Genomic DNA, 15,745 nt, shown 5'->3' on the forward strand with positions numbered 1-15,745 from the left:
AACCCTCAATGAGCAAAGAGTGGTCTCAGATCTCCTTTCTATGTTCGTATTTTCTGATATTTTAGGAATGGTCTTATAATAGGTATTCAAAACTGAATATGGAGCTGCTATAGGGGCATACTAGACAATATCTTCTACGTCATTGTGACATAAAATATACAGATGTGATCATATAGATAGGAAAAAGAGTTTGTATTTTCTCCTTTTTTAAATGTTCTGTTTCTCTAACAGATATCTCCATTGATCATTAGCTCAGCACAAACATCCCCAATTGAAGAAATATATACATCAATAGATTGCTAACTATTATTAGATGATACATTTAATGAATTAACAAATTAACAAAGCGTAGGTTTTTTTATTGTTTAAGAATCTTTTCAAATGAATGCCCTTTACTTAAAAAACAGTTTCTTCAATTTATTATATATTTTTTTTCCATGTATAGGAATTACATAAAATTAACATTTGATAGAGAAATAATATCTATGGTAACATGCCAAAAGACAATGCTTCTTTATTATTTAATGTTTTAAAAGAACTGAATTGTGCACAGTTCCTTGCCTTTGCACCACAGTAAGATTAGTCTTATTTGCTTGTACAATTTGTTTAGTTCACCAAAAGCAGTTTCTGTGCCAAAAACATACTAATTTAAAAAAAAGAAATTAAAATTTTTTACCTTCTTTTATCTCCAAGCATGCCATTCACCTGGTTAAGAAATTTTCTGCAATCCTATTAAAACAGAAAGATTTCTCATGTAAGTATAAAATAAAAATCTATCGCAATGGAAACATTCTTAATATGACTTACTGTTTCAAACTCAGAATCTTTAATTCCTTTAAATGCATTGGACACAAACTCCATGGAAAACCATTGGCATGCCAGTTCTCTTCTTTGTTTCTCTGGTATCATTCTGCATAGAGCTTCTGTGATGGCTACTTGCAGGTCATAGTCTACAGCACAATACATTTTACAGGAATAGTAGTTTTAAGAATACTACTGATTTAAAAAAAATAAGAATTGTATAAGAACCTATTACCAGCAGTGTCAAACTTTTCATATTGCGTATCACATTATACCCAAGTATGTAATCCATAAAGGAAATATAGAATTAAGGGAATAAGGATGAATGAACAACTGATGATTCAAAATGAGACTTAGACTAAACTCTCAAGGAAGGTCAAAGCAATGCTACACATATAAGCAAAGATAAGAAATGTTCAGCTTTTGCTTGAATCAGAGAGGAACCAAAGTGATCCTTGACAAAAATTAGACTAATATTAAATGTGGTAAACAGTTCACTGTCCTCAGAGACTTACTACTTTCTGATCTTTTGCTATTTTAAAATTCACTTGCAAGAGAAGAGGATTGAAAAGTTCACAAAGTTAGCCTGATACTGCATACATCTGAAACATTCCTGTTTGCAGGCAGAGTATTCTTGCAATATTTTTATTCTTCAGAGGACTATTACTGCAACATTCAGCAGCTTCTAATATTCCCTGGATTTTTAAATGGGACTACATGTAATTTTTAATATCAATAATAAAATGTTTATTAGTCATGCTCACCTCCAGCATCCAAAATTCTCCTACCCATGTCACTCCTGAAAAAGTAAGCAGCCTTTCATCAAATTATGACAGCAAAACAAAGCACAAAAGAAAAGTTCACTTAATTACAACTTTTCAACATATGAGATGAAAATCTGATTCGAATTATTAAGACTCAAGAGGGGCAGGTCTTTCATTTGCAAAAGCATACATCTGAAAGCAATACTAGAGAATTGAACCACCAGGTACATTTTTTTTTTTTTTTTTTAATGCTATAAAAAGTTTTCCAAACATGCAAATAGTCTGTCCTTCCAGTGAGTGATTCACACAGTCCTATAATTGACTATGAATGCAACTGTTTAAAAACAAGGATTAAATAAGGGGGAATACCCTATGAGAATATCTGCCACTGACACTACCACAGGCAATATAACAGCAAAAAAAAATGCAAAAATGAGTTAAACGTGGACTATCATGCCTTATAAAAAGTCTTAGTAAGAAAATATCTTTATAGATATGCAAATAATTTAATGATTTAAAAAAATATTGAAGATCATTTACACGACACGCAACATCTCCTTTGTAGAAAATATCTTTTTCCTGGCATCTCGAGGCATGCTGTCAAGCATTAAATTAAGTTTTCTTACTACCTGAGTGGGGAAAAAAAGGATTTGAATTAAACATAAAGTAAGTCACTGAAGTTTAAGTTATTCTGCACCTGTATTCAGGATCTACTCAATATATTCTGTACCACTGATCAAAATCACATGCTTGAGTAATTGAAAAACAAGAAAATAATTGTTTGGCCTTAAATGGCATTTATGTTTCTTTTTTGCAGGTGTAAATACAGCAACAAACTTTCAGAGAGAGACTGCTGTCTGAAGCTGATTGTTAAGCTAAATTATACCTCAAATTTGCATGCAAACGCCCTTGCTTTGGAGATGTAGCCTTTAGAGAAGACTATAGAGGAGGGGAAAAAAAAAAAAGCCAAAATCAAACACAATAAAACACAACAAAGAAACATAAAACCCCAAACTCTTTTCTTTAAAGAGAAAGGAAAACCTTGAAAACATCATGTTAGTAAATTAAATAGGAGAAATTTGGAGTATACTAGAAGGTATAGACATCTCCTGCAAGTATCTTAAGAATTTCTAGCAACTGTAATGGAGCATTTTATCTTCTATGCCTTTATACAGCTTTCTCAACAGAATCATCCTACCACTGTTTTCCAATTTACTGCCCAAAGCAAAAATGAACGGTTAGTAGCACAAACGCCAACCAGCATCCCCAGAGAAATATTAAATCGTCCTTCTGATACTACTATATTCTACCACAACATTACCTGCTTATGGCATTTGTACAGTTATCTTTGCAAAGTATATTTAAATACTAATGAGAAAAATGCTGCTTAGAAAAAAAGAAGCGTTTACCTCTTGTTGGACATAAATATTAATTCTTGTATCAGTTATGATGGTACATGTTCTTAAAACAAAGTTTTCTAGCATTTCCATTTTACCTAACAAGCAGAGAAAAAAAAAAAGATTAAAAATCAGCAAAAATTCCAGCATTTGGGAAAAGATTTTTATTTGCAAGTGTAAACATAGCGTTAATTCAGAAATAAAATACAGCATGCCTTCTTTTCTATGCAGAATTACTGGTATTTAAAAATAAGCATCTTGTAGTCAAGATGCAGTACAGAATAGTACTTACATTCACATTAAATATCATAAAAATCTGTGATGTTTCTATTCCTGTGTACCACATTCTAACTGTGGAAATCCCTTGTACAAGAAGATCATTAATTTTTAAAACATATTCCAATCAATTGCACATGTCACTTCTGAGAGCTCTGGGATTGTGTCTTCCCAAAACTGAGGAAAATGGGCCCTTTGACATTTTGACAGTGACAGCAAAATACTCTGTACTTTCTACCATTCGTGCTACTTTAGTGAAAGGTAAGAACAGTGTGATATTCACGATAGCCATCCAAAGAGGACAACTGTGCTATGTGGAGCTGTGGCAGTTGTTTGGTAACACTGCCCTCTTAATGAAAACCTCTTAGTTGCCATCACTGAGAAGAAACTTTCCTGCTTTTCTATTGCCGATATTGTCAAGTTACAAAGAAAACTTGTCAATACACAAACCTTAAACAATAAAAGATTACAACTGTCATTCAGGCTTTTTTTCCCCACATAAAAATGCAATTCACAATCAAGCTGCCTTTCTCATGAGCACAAGAAAAGTGCACAGCACAGCCCTCTTGAGGACAAGTCCTCGATGTTTACTGGCTGCAGAACACAGATCTGCTTATTTACATTAATCACAAAACTTTATACTACCCTTATTATTCACACAGAACTGCTCTCTGAACCACCTTGTGTTCAAATGGTTCCACAAGTAGTTTTTTTATCATTGATAACTTCTGAAGTGCTCTGAAAGAGATATTTGAACTATGATATCTAGAACAGAATTCCTTTAAGCTCACCTTCAGGTCTGCTGTCATATACAGTCTATAATAAAAAAAAGGTGGCACTGTAAGTATTACAGCACAAAATTCAGATAATGTACTCAAAGCAGGCAAATAAAAAGCTTTTAAGACTTTACAATTATTTCACCCTTAAATCCTTAATGAGGAACACAGCAGACATTTTCTAATGTTAAGTCTAATATCCTCAAATATTTTAGTAAATGTATTCAAATTACTTCCTCTACTACAACTTTTTTACGTATACATTTTTTATTAAACACTCCCAGATCTTATATATGTGGGCCCTTGGATGAGGGATTAGCATACAACTAACGTGGGTAATAAAAATTAAACCAGAGATGTAATATTTTTGTTCACTGAATTTATTTTTTTTTAAATCATGCTAACAAGCATGAATGGAGGCTATCCGAAGAGACTTGTAATCTGTTTCAGAAATCATTGTAACATTAGCATTAGAGGGATACTAAATAGAAAAATGCTTGAAAGCCTTTTTGTTGCCAAACTGCTAACAACTCTTTTCACAAACAATATATTTAATCATCAACATATTTTTTACCAGTAGTATGTTGAAGAAATCTTCAGCCAGACTTGTAACAATTTTGTTCTTTTCATTTCCTCTGAGAATCAAAATTCCTTTTAACTTTTCATACCAATTAACCATGTAAGAGAAAAATAACAGCAAACCTACGTTAAAAGCACAAAAAAGAACAAGACTGTATTATACTTCAGAAAAACTATACTGACTATACAAAGATTAAAATAACAGCAAAAATATTACCAGCTTCCTGAGCACATTTCAGTGCAAGCCTGGTAGTGTAAGCTAAATCTTTAATTGGAGTAATGCTTGTTGTGAAATAGTAAGAAATCCTTAACTCAAAAGGCAATCAAAGACTAAACTTAATACTAAGTTGTTCAGTGCTGAAGCATTACTCACATATATTTCACTCATATTTTTCCCACATGCTTTATGGTTATACTTATCTTTCCAATAAGGCCACATTTTATCATTGCTGGGAGTCCATTGTCGCCTGCTATGCTGATTTTTTCCCCACATTTCCAAAGAGAATTTAGTAAAGTTGAAACACTTTGGATTTCTTGTTTGTCAAGTTCCTGAAATCAACATTGTAACATCAGCTTCAGTTTATACTTCCAGAAAATCTTACATTTAATTAAGCACGTCTTTGTATTCTCAAGAACTGAGAGATTTCAGTCTTAAATTTTATTTCGGTTTTCCGAATCAACTGCTGGTACAAATGAAAAAAGTATTTTTCAGACAAGCACAAATTATTCTGACATAACAATGAGATCACCTGACACAGAAGCTTGTCTAACTTGTTGACAAACTGTTTGCTGCATTTGTAAGAGATATTTTCACAGTCTTCTCTTTCCAGGTATTGTTCTAACAATTCAAAATTTTTTTCCTTGTAACTTCATCAATTATCTTTTCAAACTGCTAGAATAAAAGAAGCACACAGTGATACATCTCTGTCTTAAGACTGATACTGATTTTATAATGCTTAATCTTTATTTTTATGTTGTCGTCTGTTAGACTCTCAGCAAATATACTGGATCACAAAATCATTAAACATGAAAAGGTTCTGAGGTACAGAACACCATAACTAATACATTAATCACACAAATACTTATCCACCTTCTAACAGTTTGCCAGTTTTCCTTAACTGGATGCTTATTTATTTCCTTGTATCACCAGTAAGCACTTACATAAGTACTTACTGTGTTCTTACCCTCTGCTTTGCACTTAATACTGTATTTTTAAGTTACATATTAGTGACTTTAAAAGCTATCAACATATGTAATAACTTCCTTTATTATTATGCCTCTCTATTCTTTCTAAAACTAGATCAAAGGTAGGCTTAAACATTTCAGTCTTAAGTACCATCCCAACCACATTAAGTATATCAAATCCATATTAATTATTTGTATCAATAGCATCTTTCAGTTCCTCTCACTTTCTAACCAGCTGCTTAGAAGTAACATATAGCAGTGGAAAATTTCTTCTGAATACATTGTTTGCTGTACTACAAATTGTACTTCTAGTTAAACACCAGTAGAGGCACTTTAAGCTAGTAATTAAAACAATGCACACCATATTCCAGTCCATAGGCACATACCTGTATCTCCCTCCTGGCTGCCATTTTGGCAACTGATGAGCTATATGAGAAGGGAACAATCATCACTTGAGTGAAACACAATTCACTGATGCAAACTTCCAATAGATTTTGCAAACATTGTGTGATTAATTAGTTATAATACCAGTTCCAATGATTAGCTTTGACAAAATTGGAATAGGAGTTCTGTAGTGGATTCTCAATACACCTGAGCTAGGAAGAGCAGAAGATGTCAGGCTGCCCTGCCAGCACAGATTGTTCAGCATATGCAAGTCAACAGCAGACTACAGAAAGGCCTCATTATAAAACGGAAAATGGGATTATTTAAGAAAAATATGGTAATGCACGTGGTGAAGAGTCCTAATTATACAGAAAATAGTGAGCACTGAGATGCCTGATAGCACCAAGATCTTGAAATTACATATTTCTGAAAACATTAGCTTAAAACTCAAGAGCAGACAAAAGTAATTGGCATTGGAGTTAACCCAGAGCAAAACATTCCCATGCTGTGAATGTTAACATGTTTCTACTGATGCACCACACAGTGCTTTGGCCTCCTCACTCCAGAAATCACATGGAACTAGACACTGGAAAACAGCAATTAAAAATGGACAATGACTTCTGCATAAGAATTGACTGGGAGCACCCAACAGCCGTTTTTGTACTCCTGAGTATAACACAGAAATAACAAACGCAGGGCGATTTATTTTTAAGTTTTCCAGTACACGGATGGAACCGTCTACACTGAGCTCTTTATTATCACCTCACAATTCTCTCATCTCCTGTCTAGCCAGAGAATTCGATATAACCACCACTCCAGGTGCTTCTTTCTCGATGTACAAGGGGCACCTCCACCACCCGAACACCCGCAGTTACTGGCACGTCCTCAGGGCCTCGATACTGAGAAAAGAACGCCCCCCAGCTCCAAGTAGCAGCAGAACCTCCAACATGGCGGCCCTCACCTCACCGCCGCCGAGAGAAAAAAACCGCCACTTCCCGCCGGCCAATCACACCCAGACCCACTGACTTCCAGCCAATCACAGCCCGAGATGGTGGACCCGTGCAGTCAATCGTCGTCGGAGGTGTAAGCGGGAGGAGGATTCCTCTCACCGTGAAAGACTCTTCCGCCTTCCTCGGGCATGCGCACTTTCCGCCGGGCGGCGCTCGTTGGCTGCAGGCTGCCAGAGCGCGCTGGCGCGCATGTGCGGCTCGCGCCGGGCTGTGAGCGCATCGGCCGGCGGGAAACGTGTGTGTGGGCAGGGCAGCGCCCTCCGAGGAAAGCCGTGCGTTGCGCGCTGTCACGTCCCGCCTTACAAAGTGCGCTGCGAGCACCTCTAATGTTCCGCCGTCCCTCGTTTAGAACAGTGATGTCAGCGTGTAATGCAAACGAGCCAGCACGATGGAGTTCGATAAACCGATGTAATTCACTCAAGCGCTTAATTCAAAAACATTTTCATTACCGTCAGAGCACAGTACAGATTTACAGACCTGTGACCTGATCCCGCATCGCCCCGCGTGGGAAAACCGCGCCTCACATCAGGCAACCCTGCACCGTGTAAATAAAATACTCATCCCACCGGTTTTCTAAAAAGGGAAGGAAAGCAAATGGGAGCTATAAATGGCAGAACAGCTGTACAGAAAGCGCTCAGCGTGCCACCAGATGTCACTGCAATTCAAGCAAATGACAAGCGGTATGAGATCGGAGCGCGGCCAGCGCCGGGCTGATCCGCAGCGGTGGGCGCTGAGCATTAACCACTGAGTATTAACCGCGGCATTCGCTGCGATCACGTTCTCTCTCAGCATACTTAACAGTTTTGCTTGGCACGAGAAAGGTCAGCAGTAGAATCTGCATGGAGTTTTGCTTGACACGGACCAGAGCGAGCAATGAAAGCCTTCGATTCTCCTCAGCACAAACAGCTGCAAGGACTTCAACAGCGTTTTGGGAAATATGTCTGAGTTTCTGTGTCTCCCAGGCCTTTTTGATGTTTCTTTCCTCTGCTGAAGCCACAAGATAATTGCTAAAATATGTCTAAAAGTTCAGTGAGTTCACTGGCCTTTCTGCTGATAGTTCCCTTCAAAGGGATCAGTTGGGCCACCTACGCTCCAAGATATATATGGCACTTACACTTAAAAAAAAGGGAGAAAATGGAAGCAGAAGTGTGTTCAGAACAGGGTCTTGGAAAATTAGAAGTCCTGGAAAACATTGTAGTCAGTAAAATGAGTGTTTGGCACAGGTACTGTTGTGTACAGAGCTGAGACGGGTCAGAGCATTTATGCCAAATAGTTTTAATATCAAGTGTCAGCTGAAATAGTTACAGATCTGAGATCATAAGGAGAAGACCAAATCAGGAAAGAAGTCAGTACTAACATTAGACCCGTGTTGGCAAATGAATAAACGTTTAGAGTTGCCATTCTGTGTCTTTATGAGACAGTGCTGAAAGGTATACACAACTAATGCATAGAGCACTAATGAGCATTGAGCTCAGCTAAGTGCTATGCTCACAACAGACATTAGTATATTGCTATCACTAGAAGCTGGATTTTTAATAGGATAAATTCAGATTCACTATTAATTTGTGTCTAAATATAAAAATAAAACCTATATTAAAAATAACACTGCCTGTAAAACAAATCTCGCTGGGCATTCACAGCAAAAGTCCAGTCAAAGTACTGAAAAATCAGCTGAACAAATATTATTGACATTTATATTGCTGGATATTCAAATGTCAAGATCTCTGATGAAGTAAAGGGATTGTAATATCTAACCCTTGAATACTCTTAAATTGTGGCATTGGTGCACATGCATGCACACACAAACACAAGCTAAAGTAACTTCACATTGTTTTCCAGTGACGTGTTAAAAGTCAAAGACCACTCTCTTTTACTGCTCTCAGGTCAGTCTGCACTCTGATAGCATCCTCAGGTGATGCTTAATACCCTTTTCTAAGGAGTACACTGACAAGGATGAAGACAGTATTGTGAGTTCTGATTGATGCCTGTAGCACAGGAAAAGAGGAAAAGAAGCGTCACAAAGACATTATAGCAGCACGATGTCTAGAAGCATACTCCTTTGTGCATCTGTATGCATTATTTATAACACAATCTCTATACTTCAAAATAAAAGTGATACTGAAATTCTTAAACGACTTAGCATGATACAGACATATCCACATATTTAATGTGATTTGCAATAGCCATCTTTTCCCTCAGGCAACTTCGGCACTGTAATGTTAAAGGTATTAGTCCTGATTAAAAAGTAATTAATAAAAGCATATTACCAGTTATGTCTTCTAATTAAACGTCTCTGATTTGCTTTAGAAGAAACCTTGGTAACAGATAATTCACATCTTGAACTGTATGGATTAAATGCTCTGTACCAAGGGAGATGCTTCTACATAGGGGATAAATAGTTACTGTAGAGATGGACACTCTCTTACCCTCTGTATATGTTTTTATGAAACTTCCAAGAGAAAAGCACATGGTCTGAGAGGAGAAAATGTAGCAATAAAAATGGAAAAAAGACATGGAGGGAAAAAACAACGTAATTGTGAAGCTTAGACTCAGTTAAGACCATCTACTGCAATTCTGGGAAGGGCTTAGGAGAGAACCACTTTTTCTTTCCCTTAAAACAATAGTAGAGTCATATCAGAGTAGCCAACAACAAACATTTTTGCAACATTAGATCTTAATCCCGCAGGCACCATATGCACAGAACTGAGGTGAAATGGCAGCAAATTCCATGTAAGAAATGGCTGTAAAGTCATTTTTGAAGCTATATAAACACTGTAATCTTTTCAAGTGTTGTTTGGTCAATTTTCAGCAACTCTTGAATCCAATTTACTTCCTAAACTGAGGATGTTGCTCTGTAAGTGACAACTCAGTACTATGTTGGCTAAAGAGCTTCCTTAACTGTTAACAGGAGTACCATTCACAAAGACAACACAAAACCGTGAAAAGCTTTATTGCAACCTCCCATATTAAAATAGTCATAGTTTTCTTACTGTTCTTAAAGAAATTAAACACTTTACAACTCCTCACTAAAACAAAATGACATTTTGTCAAGCAGATGTACTTCATTGACATACTGTGCAATGTACTTTTTTTCTTGACATAACAATCAGGAAAGGCAACCTTTTCACTTACATGGATTCCATGTTTGTTTACAAAAACATACTTGAAAGGACCTTGAAACTGTGAGTTACTGGACATTCTATGACTATAATAAAGACAAGTTTTGAAAGTGCATTATATGGCAATAACTCTTGTGAAGAATTCACTTTTACAAAATCTATAAGGGAAGTGCTCAGTTTGAACACAGTGCAGGCAGTCAAGATGTCCTGAGAACTTAAGTGGTCATAAGTCTGCCTTCACGATAGGTGCATGCTACCACTACTTAATGGCTTAATCCTTTTGTTGTTGTCAACTAGAAGCCTTCTGATATTCACTACTGAATGTGACAGGAAAAAAAACAAGTACAGATTTCATCTGCCATGACTCAGTGTCTGTGTGAATATTTAACAGTTCAGGAGCACCTAAAGCAAAATGTTTTTTTTATGTACTGAAGGAATCTAGAGATCCCTCCCCGTTCCTTCCTAATGTATGCATGCTCAACTCAGTCAGCAAAGCCAGGCAACTGGTTTAGTAACAGCTGCTGTCCATTCATCTACAGCATTCTTCTACATGCAGAGATAAAAGGCAAACTTGGAATAACACTTGAATATTCAAAATTTTGTACGTGCAAATACCCTGAGAAGCTGCAGAAGGAAGACAATACAAGCCAAACTCACATTGCTGAGATATTCAGTTCTCACCTCTCTGACATACATGACTTTAAACTGATGGTCTCTCTATAATCTCTTGCTCCTTGCAGTAACAAGGAAATTTTGACATTTGCAAGCATGAATGATTCTCTTCCAGAAGATAGCAACAACATATTAACACCAGTAAACCAAGTATTGCATTGGGCTCCAGCAACACCCATTGTAAAACAGGATTAAATAGCAGTCTCAGAAGAGAAGGAAGTTAACAGTGTGCTGCGAGACAGTTCAGTGTTTTTGCTCAGGAAAGAAATACAGTAATTGGAGGGAGGGCGAAGGAGTAGTACTTTAAAATAGTACCTTTTATTCAGCACAAGTTCTTCTGTGCATGTGTGTGTGTTCATGTGCCTATGTTTTCATTTTACTTTGCTAACAAATATGTAAAATTCCACTTCTATGGAGTTCAACAACAAGCAATAAACTTTAATGATACTTAAGGAAGCAAGTTTCACCAAAGTAAGGTTCAGTTCATGCCAAGAAAGATTCTTCTGCAGTTACTCAAGGTGTGTTTCACCCTACCTGACATTTGGCACAATCTGCAACAGCACTGAGAATTTCTTTGCAGCAGAACTCATCCTGCAGCAGCTGACACAGTTTGTCACACTACAGGCAGCCTGCAAACTACAGCAACACTGCTACTGACTATAGAGAACATCTGGGTTGATTTCTCCAGATGTGTTATGTCACACACCATCATATGTCATTTAGCCATACAGAGCCCACCATAGGGCACAAGTTAAGAAGTGCCCCTTCTTGCATTGCTCCATCTCTCTCTCTCTCTTTCTCTTTTTTTTTTGGCTTATGAGGAAGAACAGAGTTTCAGTTCTCCTTCCCCTATGACAAAAGAGCTGCTGCTCAATTGTTCAACAGTTACTCCTTTAACTCAGATACAGAAAATAATGCAGGTGGACTGAAAGCACACAGTCTTTTTAATCTGTGTAGCTATGAATCACTCTCCAGCCTCACTCCAATCTCAGAAGTGTTCTGCTTGTCTTAATGGCTATGAAGGCTTAACAGATATGAAATTTCCCAATGGAGCAGTTGTGTCACTCGTTCAAAACAATTTCAACTTGAACTTTTGATCTCACTGTGCTCCAATACAAAATTAAAGCATCACTGGCATTCATTTTCTGTTAAATAGAAAATGAATTTTTTTTTTATGCAAAAAGCTAATAAATGATTATTTTTACTGTTCCCTACCCACAGATAACCACTGGTAATTGATTAATATACATACAAGTTAAAAACCAAAATTAATTACCATAGGTAGGTAGGCTTATAGGAAGATTAATACTTAGAAGTTGGCTTTCAGAGGAAAACGCTGCCAGCCCCAAATGAATTCAACTACTGACAAGTGTCCTGCTGAAAACAAGCCATTCAAAGTACATCTTGCATTTCTGCTGTTACACTGGACAGCTATGTAAGCTTTATAAATGAAATCCATCATCTGTGGACATTTCATTTACTTAGGAAAGAAATCAAAATTGCATTTAAGCAGCAGTCGCTAACAGAAATGGCCAAATTATAGAATGAAAACAAATGATTTGCCTGTTCTATCAAAAGTTTGTCTGTTTTTTTTCTTAAAGAAAACTCTAACTGAAAGCAGTATGCACCGGATTGCTATGGAAGAAATTATAAACATACGATTCAAAACAAAGAACAAAATGGTGGATGTGTAAGTGCACATTAACTTTCAGAGGGTGAGTTCTCCAGTATGACAACACACTCAGTTCCCAATGGTTTCCAATACAATTGAGTTTTCACTGTACTCTGAAAGAGGTGCTAAGCACTCAAAGAACCATCATTCATCAGCTGTTCCTTTGAAAACTAAAGACTACTTTTCTGGGAAGCCTGTTCACTTCATATCCTGGTGTTGATAAATAATTAGCCCAACTAGTAACATTAAGTTGCCAAACACTTGAATTTTCTCAGTGTTTCTGTACTTCCAGAATTACTTGTTGGACCTTTTGCATTAGCACATAGTCAACCATGAGTTAATTACCACTGTGGTTTTAAAAATCACTTGTGATTTTGATGAATAAGCAACAATCTAAAGTTAGATGTCTGAATACATGGCTTGATTTTCATAGTACAGTTCTTCCAAAAAGCAGCTCTAATAATTCCACCCAGACAGCTTTAAAAATGCATGTCATAAATTTTGCATGCAAGTGTTGGGTATGTGGGAAACAAACAAATACATGGACAATCTTCTACTTACTAGACTGAAGCCTGTCACCAAGCCCATTGCCTACCTCAAACCACACTAATTCCTCAGAATAAAAGTCGCAGAGCAGAAGTATTGAGTATGCAGTACTTGTGTTGCTATGCTTTCCCTGCTATAGAAGATAATCTGAGGACACATTTAAATGCTAATTTACCATTAAGAGCATCATTTTGCTTTGAGGTTCCTGTTTCACGTTGCAAAGGATGCAGTCTTAGAGATCAACTGGTTTATAATAAAAGTAGCTGATCAGAGCATTCAAAAAGTATTACTGCAATGGCAGTGGGATGCTGGGAAACAGGGAGCCAGGATTCAGGGTTCTAGAATCCTACTGCAAGGTTTTGTAACAAGCTCAATGTATTGACTTTTCTTTCCCTTCTCACATCTGCTTGATTTACAAGTTTACCTATTTCAAGTATGAGTGTAAGAGCATAAACGTAATTCAAGTGCAAAATTTCTCTTGTTTTCTTTAGTAAATGCAGCTGCAGAAGGACAACTCCTGTACCACCACCTGGAGGAAAAGCCTACTGATAAATTGCGTGAACAAGATGAGAGCTTCCCCATGAAGCATCAGAGTACCCTCATACATTCTGGTAACAATCATTCCCCCTGCCTACAGCAAACAGTGGAGATAAGGCACTTAAAAAATATATAATAATAATAATAATAATAAGGGAAACAGGGACTGATTGGAAAATTTCATGCAGGTTTTGCTCATAACATTTCTTTACTTTCCAACCCCTAAACTAATGGAAATACTCAGCACAGTAACAGTCTTTAAAAAAAATTGTATATATATTTTATATACATATATATATACATATATATATATATATGTGTGTGTGTATGTGTAAGTGCTTCCCTACAGTGTCTGCCATGCAAATTGTGTGTAATTGGAACAGTGCCCAGACTCGGTATGATAATACAAACAAAATTAGAAATGAAAACAGTAAAGCTGCACTGCCCATTTAAAAAACAGACAGTACAAAATAGTAAAATAGATCTGTTAGAAATACTCTATGCAATCTAGAATATTGCTAGCAACATAAAGTGTCTTCTCTTGATCTCTTCTAAATAGTCTGAGAGAATCCCTTTAAACTATTCTGCCTTGATTCATATATTAAAAAAAAACACCCAGACTTTCAGCAGATATAGCTCTCCACATTTTGGCCCTTTATACTTTCAGAGGTTTAGAACAGTATGTCCGGATCGCTGGCTACCTGCCTGTCGTGAAACTCTGCCAGGTTTGGTAGGCTTCAAAAACGAGCACAGAGCAATGCCACGCAAGAGAGGGCCGCTGAGACTACTGCAAAGCTGTTCTGCATCCACTTTTCTTCATTCAGATGAAGTGGATCCAGCTCTCCTCGCATTCTCTAGGCATCTTGAGGGGGTGAGTCCGGCATGTGAGGCTGTAGTTTTTGCCTCTGTTGTTATCCCAATACTCTTGCCCATTGACTTGGTATCTTGCTGCAAACTGGACTACAGAGCACAGCTGAAGGAGGAACGAAGGCACAGGGAGAAAAAAAGTGAAAACATCAACTTGATCCTGCCCATTTTTCTCAGAGATGCTACTGTGCCAATGAGCACACACTTCATGGAGGCTTTTCCACTGGTTGAAGGTATATCGCACAGATACTTGCTTCTCAAAAGCAATGTTGCAAACTTGGATGGTGCCATTGACCCCCAGATCTGAACTGGTCACTCGTTCAAGACACACCTGCTGTTCCTGAAGTCGGGCAGAGAAATCCATGCAGTCTGCAGGCTGCTGGAAATCAGGGACTAAGCATTGCATGGTAAACTCCAAGTTGCTGTACCAGAGGTCTGAATTTATGGAGAGCCTGGAAAGGACATGTAGAGGGATGGAAGGATCCTCCCCTTTCTGGAAGACTTTCACTTCAGTCAGCTCCAAGCCCAGAGCATCAGCAAATCTCACCTTGTTCATGCGGCTCTGGCACACAGGAGCTTGACACTGCACTCGCTTCCTTCTTTCAGGTGTTGTAGGCAAAGACCTCGCTCGGCGGCGGATGATAGGCCGCAGTGCTGGATCACAGCTGCTGGAAGTGCTGCTCTGAGGCTGATGAGGCTGGGCCACCACCTTGACTGGGGCATGGCTCACAAGACATGGGTTGCTGCTCGGACGTACCATTGAGGGCTGCTGCTGTCCTTGTCCTGGTGTGTCTTGAGCCCGCAGCATGTAGAGATCAGACAGGTAGCTGCGATTCCTCCGAGGACCGCGCACCTCCATTCTTCACTGATGGCAGTGCTGACGTTAACACTGCCGGTGCCGAGCACTGCCTCTCTGATGTAAAAAGACAGCTGCGGACGGCGAGGATTTGAGGTTACTGCCCTGGATAGAGAAGAGTAAGCTGGAACAACATAGCCTTCTGCGAGGAAAGGCAGAAAACTGTCAGCTCTCACAGCAGCTGGGGGCAAAGCAGAGCCCGGAGCGTTGTATGGAGAAGCTGAAGGCAGGCTCAGTGGCTGGTGAACTCGAGGCTGGTGGACCCGTTGCTCAGGCTGGAAAGAGATTCAAGACTGTCACCCGC

The 15,745-nt window shown here is 38.0% G+C and overlaps 2 protein-coding genes across 14 annotated transcripts in view; both read right to left on the reverse strand.

Moving 5' to 3' along the window:
• SYCP2 (synaptonemal complex protein 2) overlaps window positions 1–10,005 on the reverse strand; it is a 31,548-nt gene extending 21,543 nt beyond the window's left edge. For 4 of the 13 annotated variants that reach the window (XM_031556541.1, XM_031556534.1, XM_031556533.1 and 1 more), the window contains exons 1-10: window positions 6,925–10,005; window positions 6,165–6,204; window positions 5,014–5,142; window positions 4,589–4,693; window positions 4,030–4,054; window positions 2,975–3,060; window positions 2,106–2,194; window positions 1,566–1,600; window positions 808–950; window positions 677–729 (exon numbers count right to left, since the gene is read on the reverse strand). In XM_031556541.1, the coding sequence (XP_031412401.1) occupies window positions 677–729; window positions 808–950; window positions 1,566–1,600; window positions 2,106–2,194; window positions 2,975–3,060; window positions 4,030–4,054; window positions 4,589–4,693; window positions 5,014–5,142; window positions 6,165–6,188 (689 nt within the window). In that variant the 5' untranslated portion in view covers window positions 6,189–6,204; window positions 6,925–10,005. Of the gene's footprint in view, window positions 1–676; window positions 730–807; window positions 951–1,565; window positions 1,601–2,105; window positions 2,195–2,974; window positions 3,061–4,029; window positions 4,055–4,588; window positions 4,694–5,013; window positions 5,143–5,342; window positions 5,486–6,164; window positions 6,205–6,924 lie in introns of those variants that run through there. The other 9 variants (XM_031556540.1, XM_031556538.1, XM_031556539.1 and 6 more) reach the window with 9 other exon arrangements.
• A 101-nt stretch (window positions 10,006–10,106) lies between these two features.
• PPP1R3D (protein phosphatase 1 regulatory subunit 3D) lies at window positions 10,107–15,478 on the reverse strand. The gene has a single exon (XM_010722439.3). The coding sequence runs from the start codon at window positions 15,442–15,444 to the stop codon at window positions 14,539–14,541; it is 906 nt and encodes a 301-aa protein (XP_010720741.1). The 5' UTR covers window positions 15,445–15,478; the 3' UTR covers window positions 10,107–14,538.
• Window positions 15,479–15,745: the final 267 nt, after the last annotated feature.

This window comes from Meleagris gallopavo, chromosome 22 (assembly GCF_000146605.3).
Source record: "Meleagris gallopavo isolate NT-WF06-2002-E0010 breed Aviagen turkey brand Nicholas breeding stock chromosome 22, Turkey_5.1, whole genome shotgun sequence".
Lineage (NCBI taxonomy): Eukaryota > Metazoa > Chordata > Aves > Galliformes > Phasianidae > Meleagris > Meleagris gallopavo.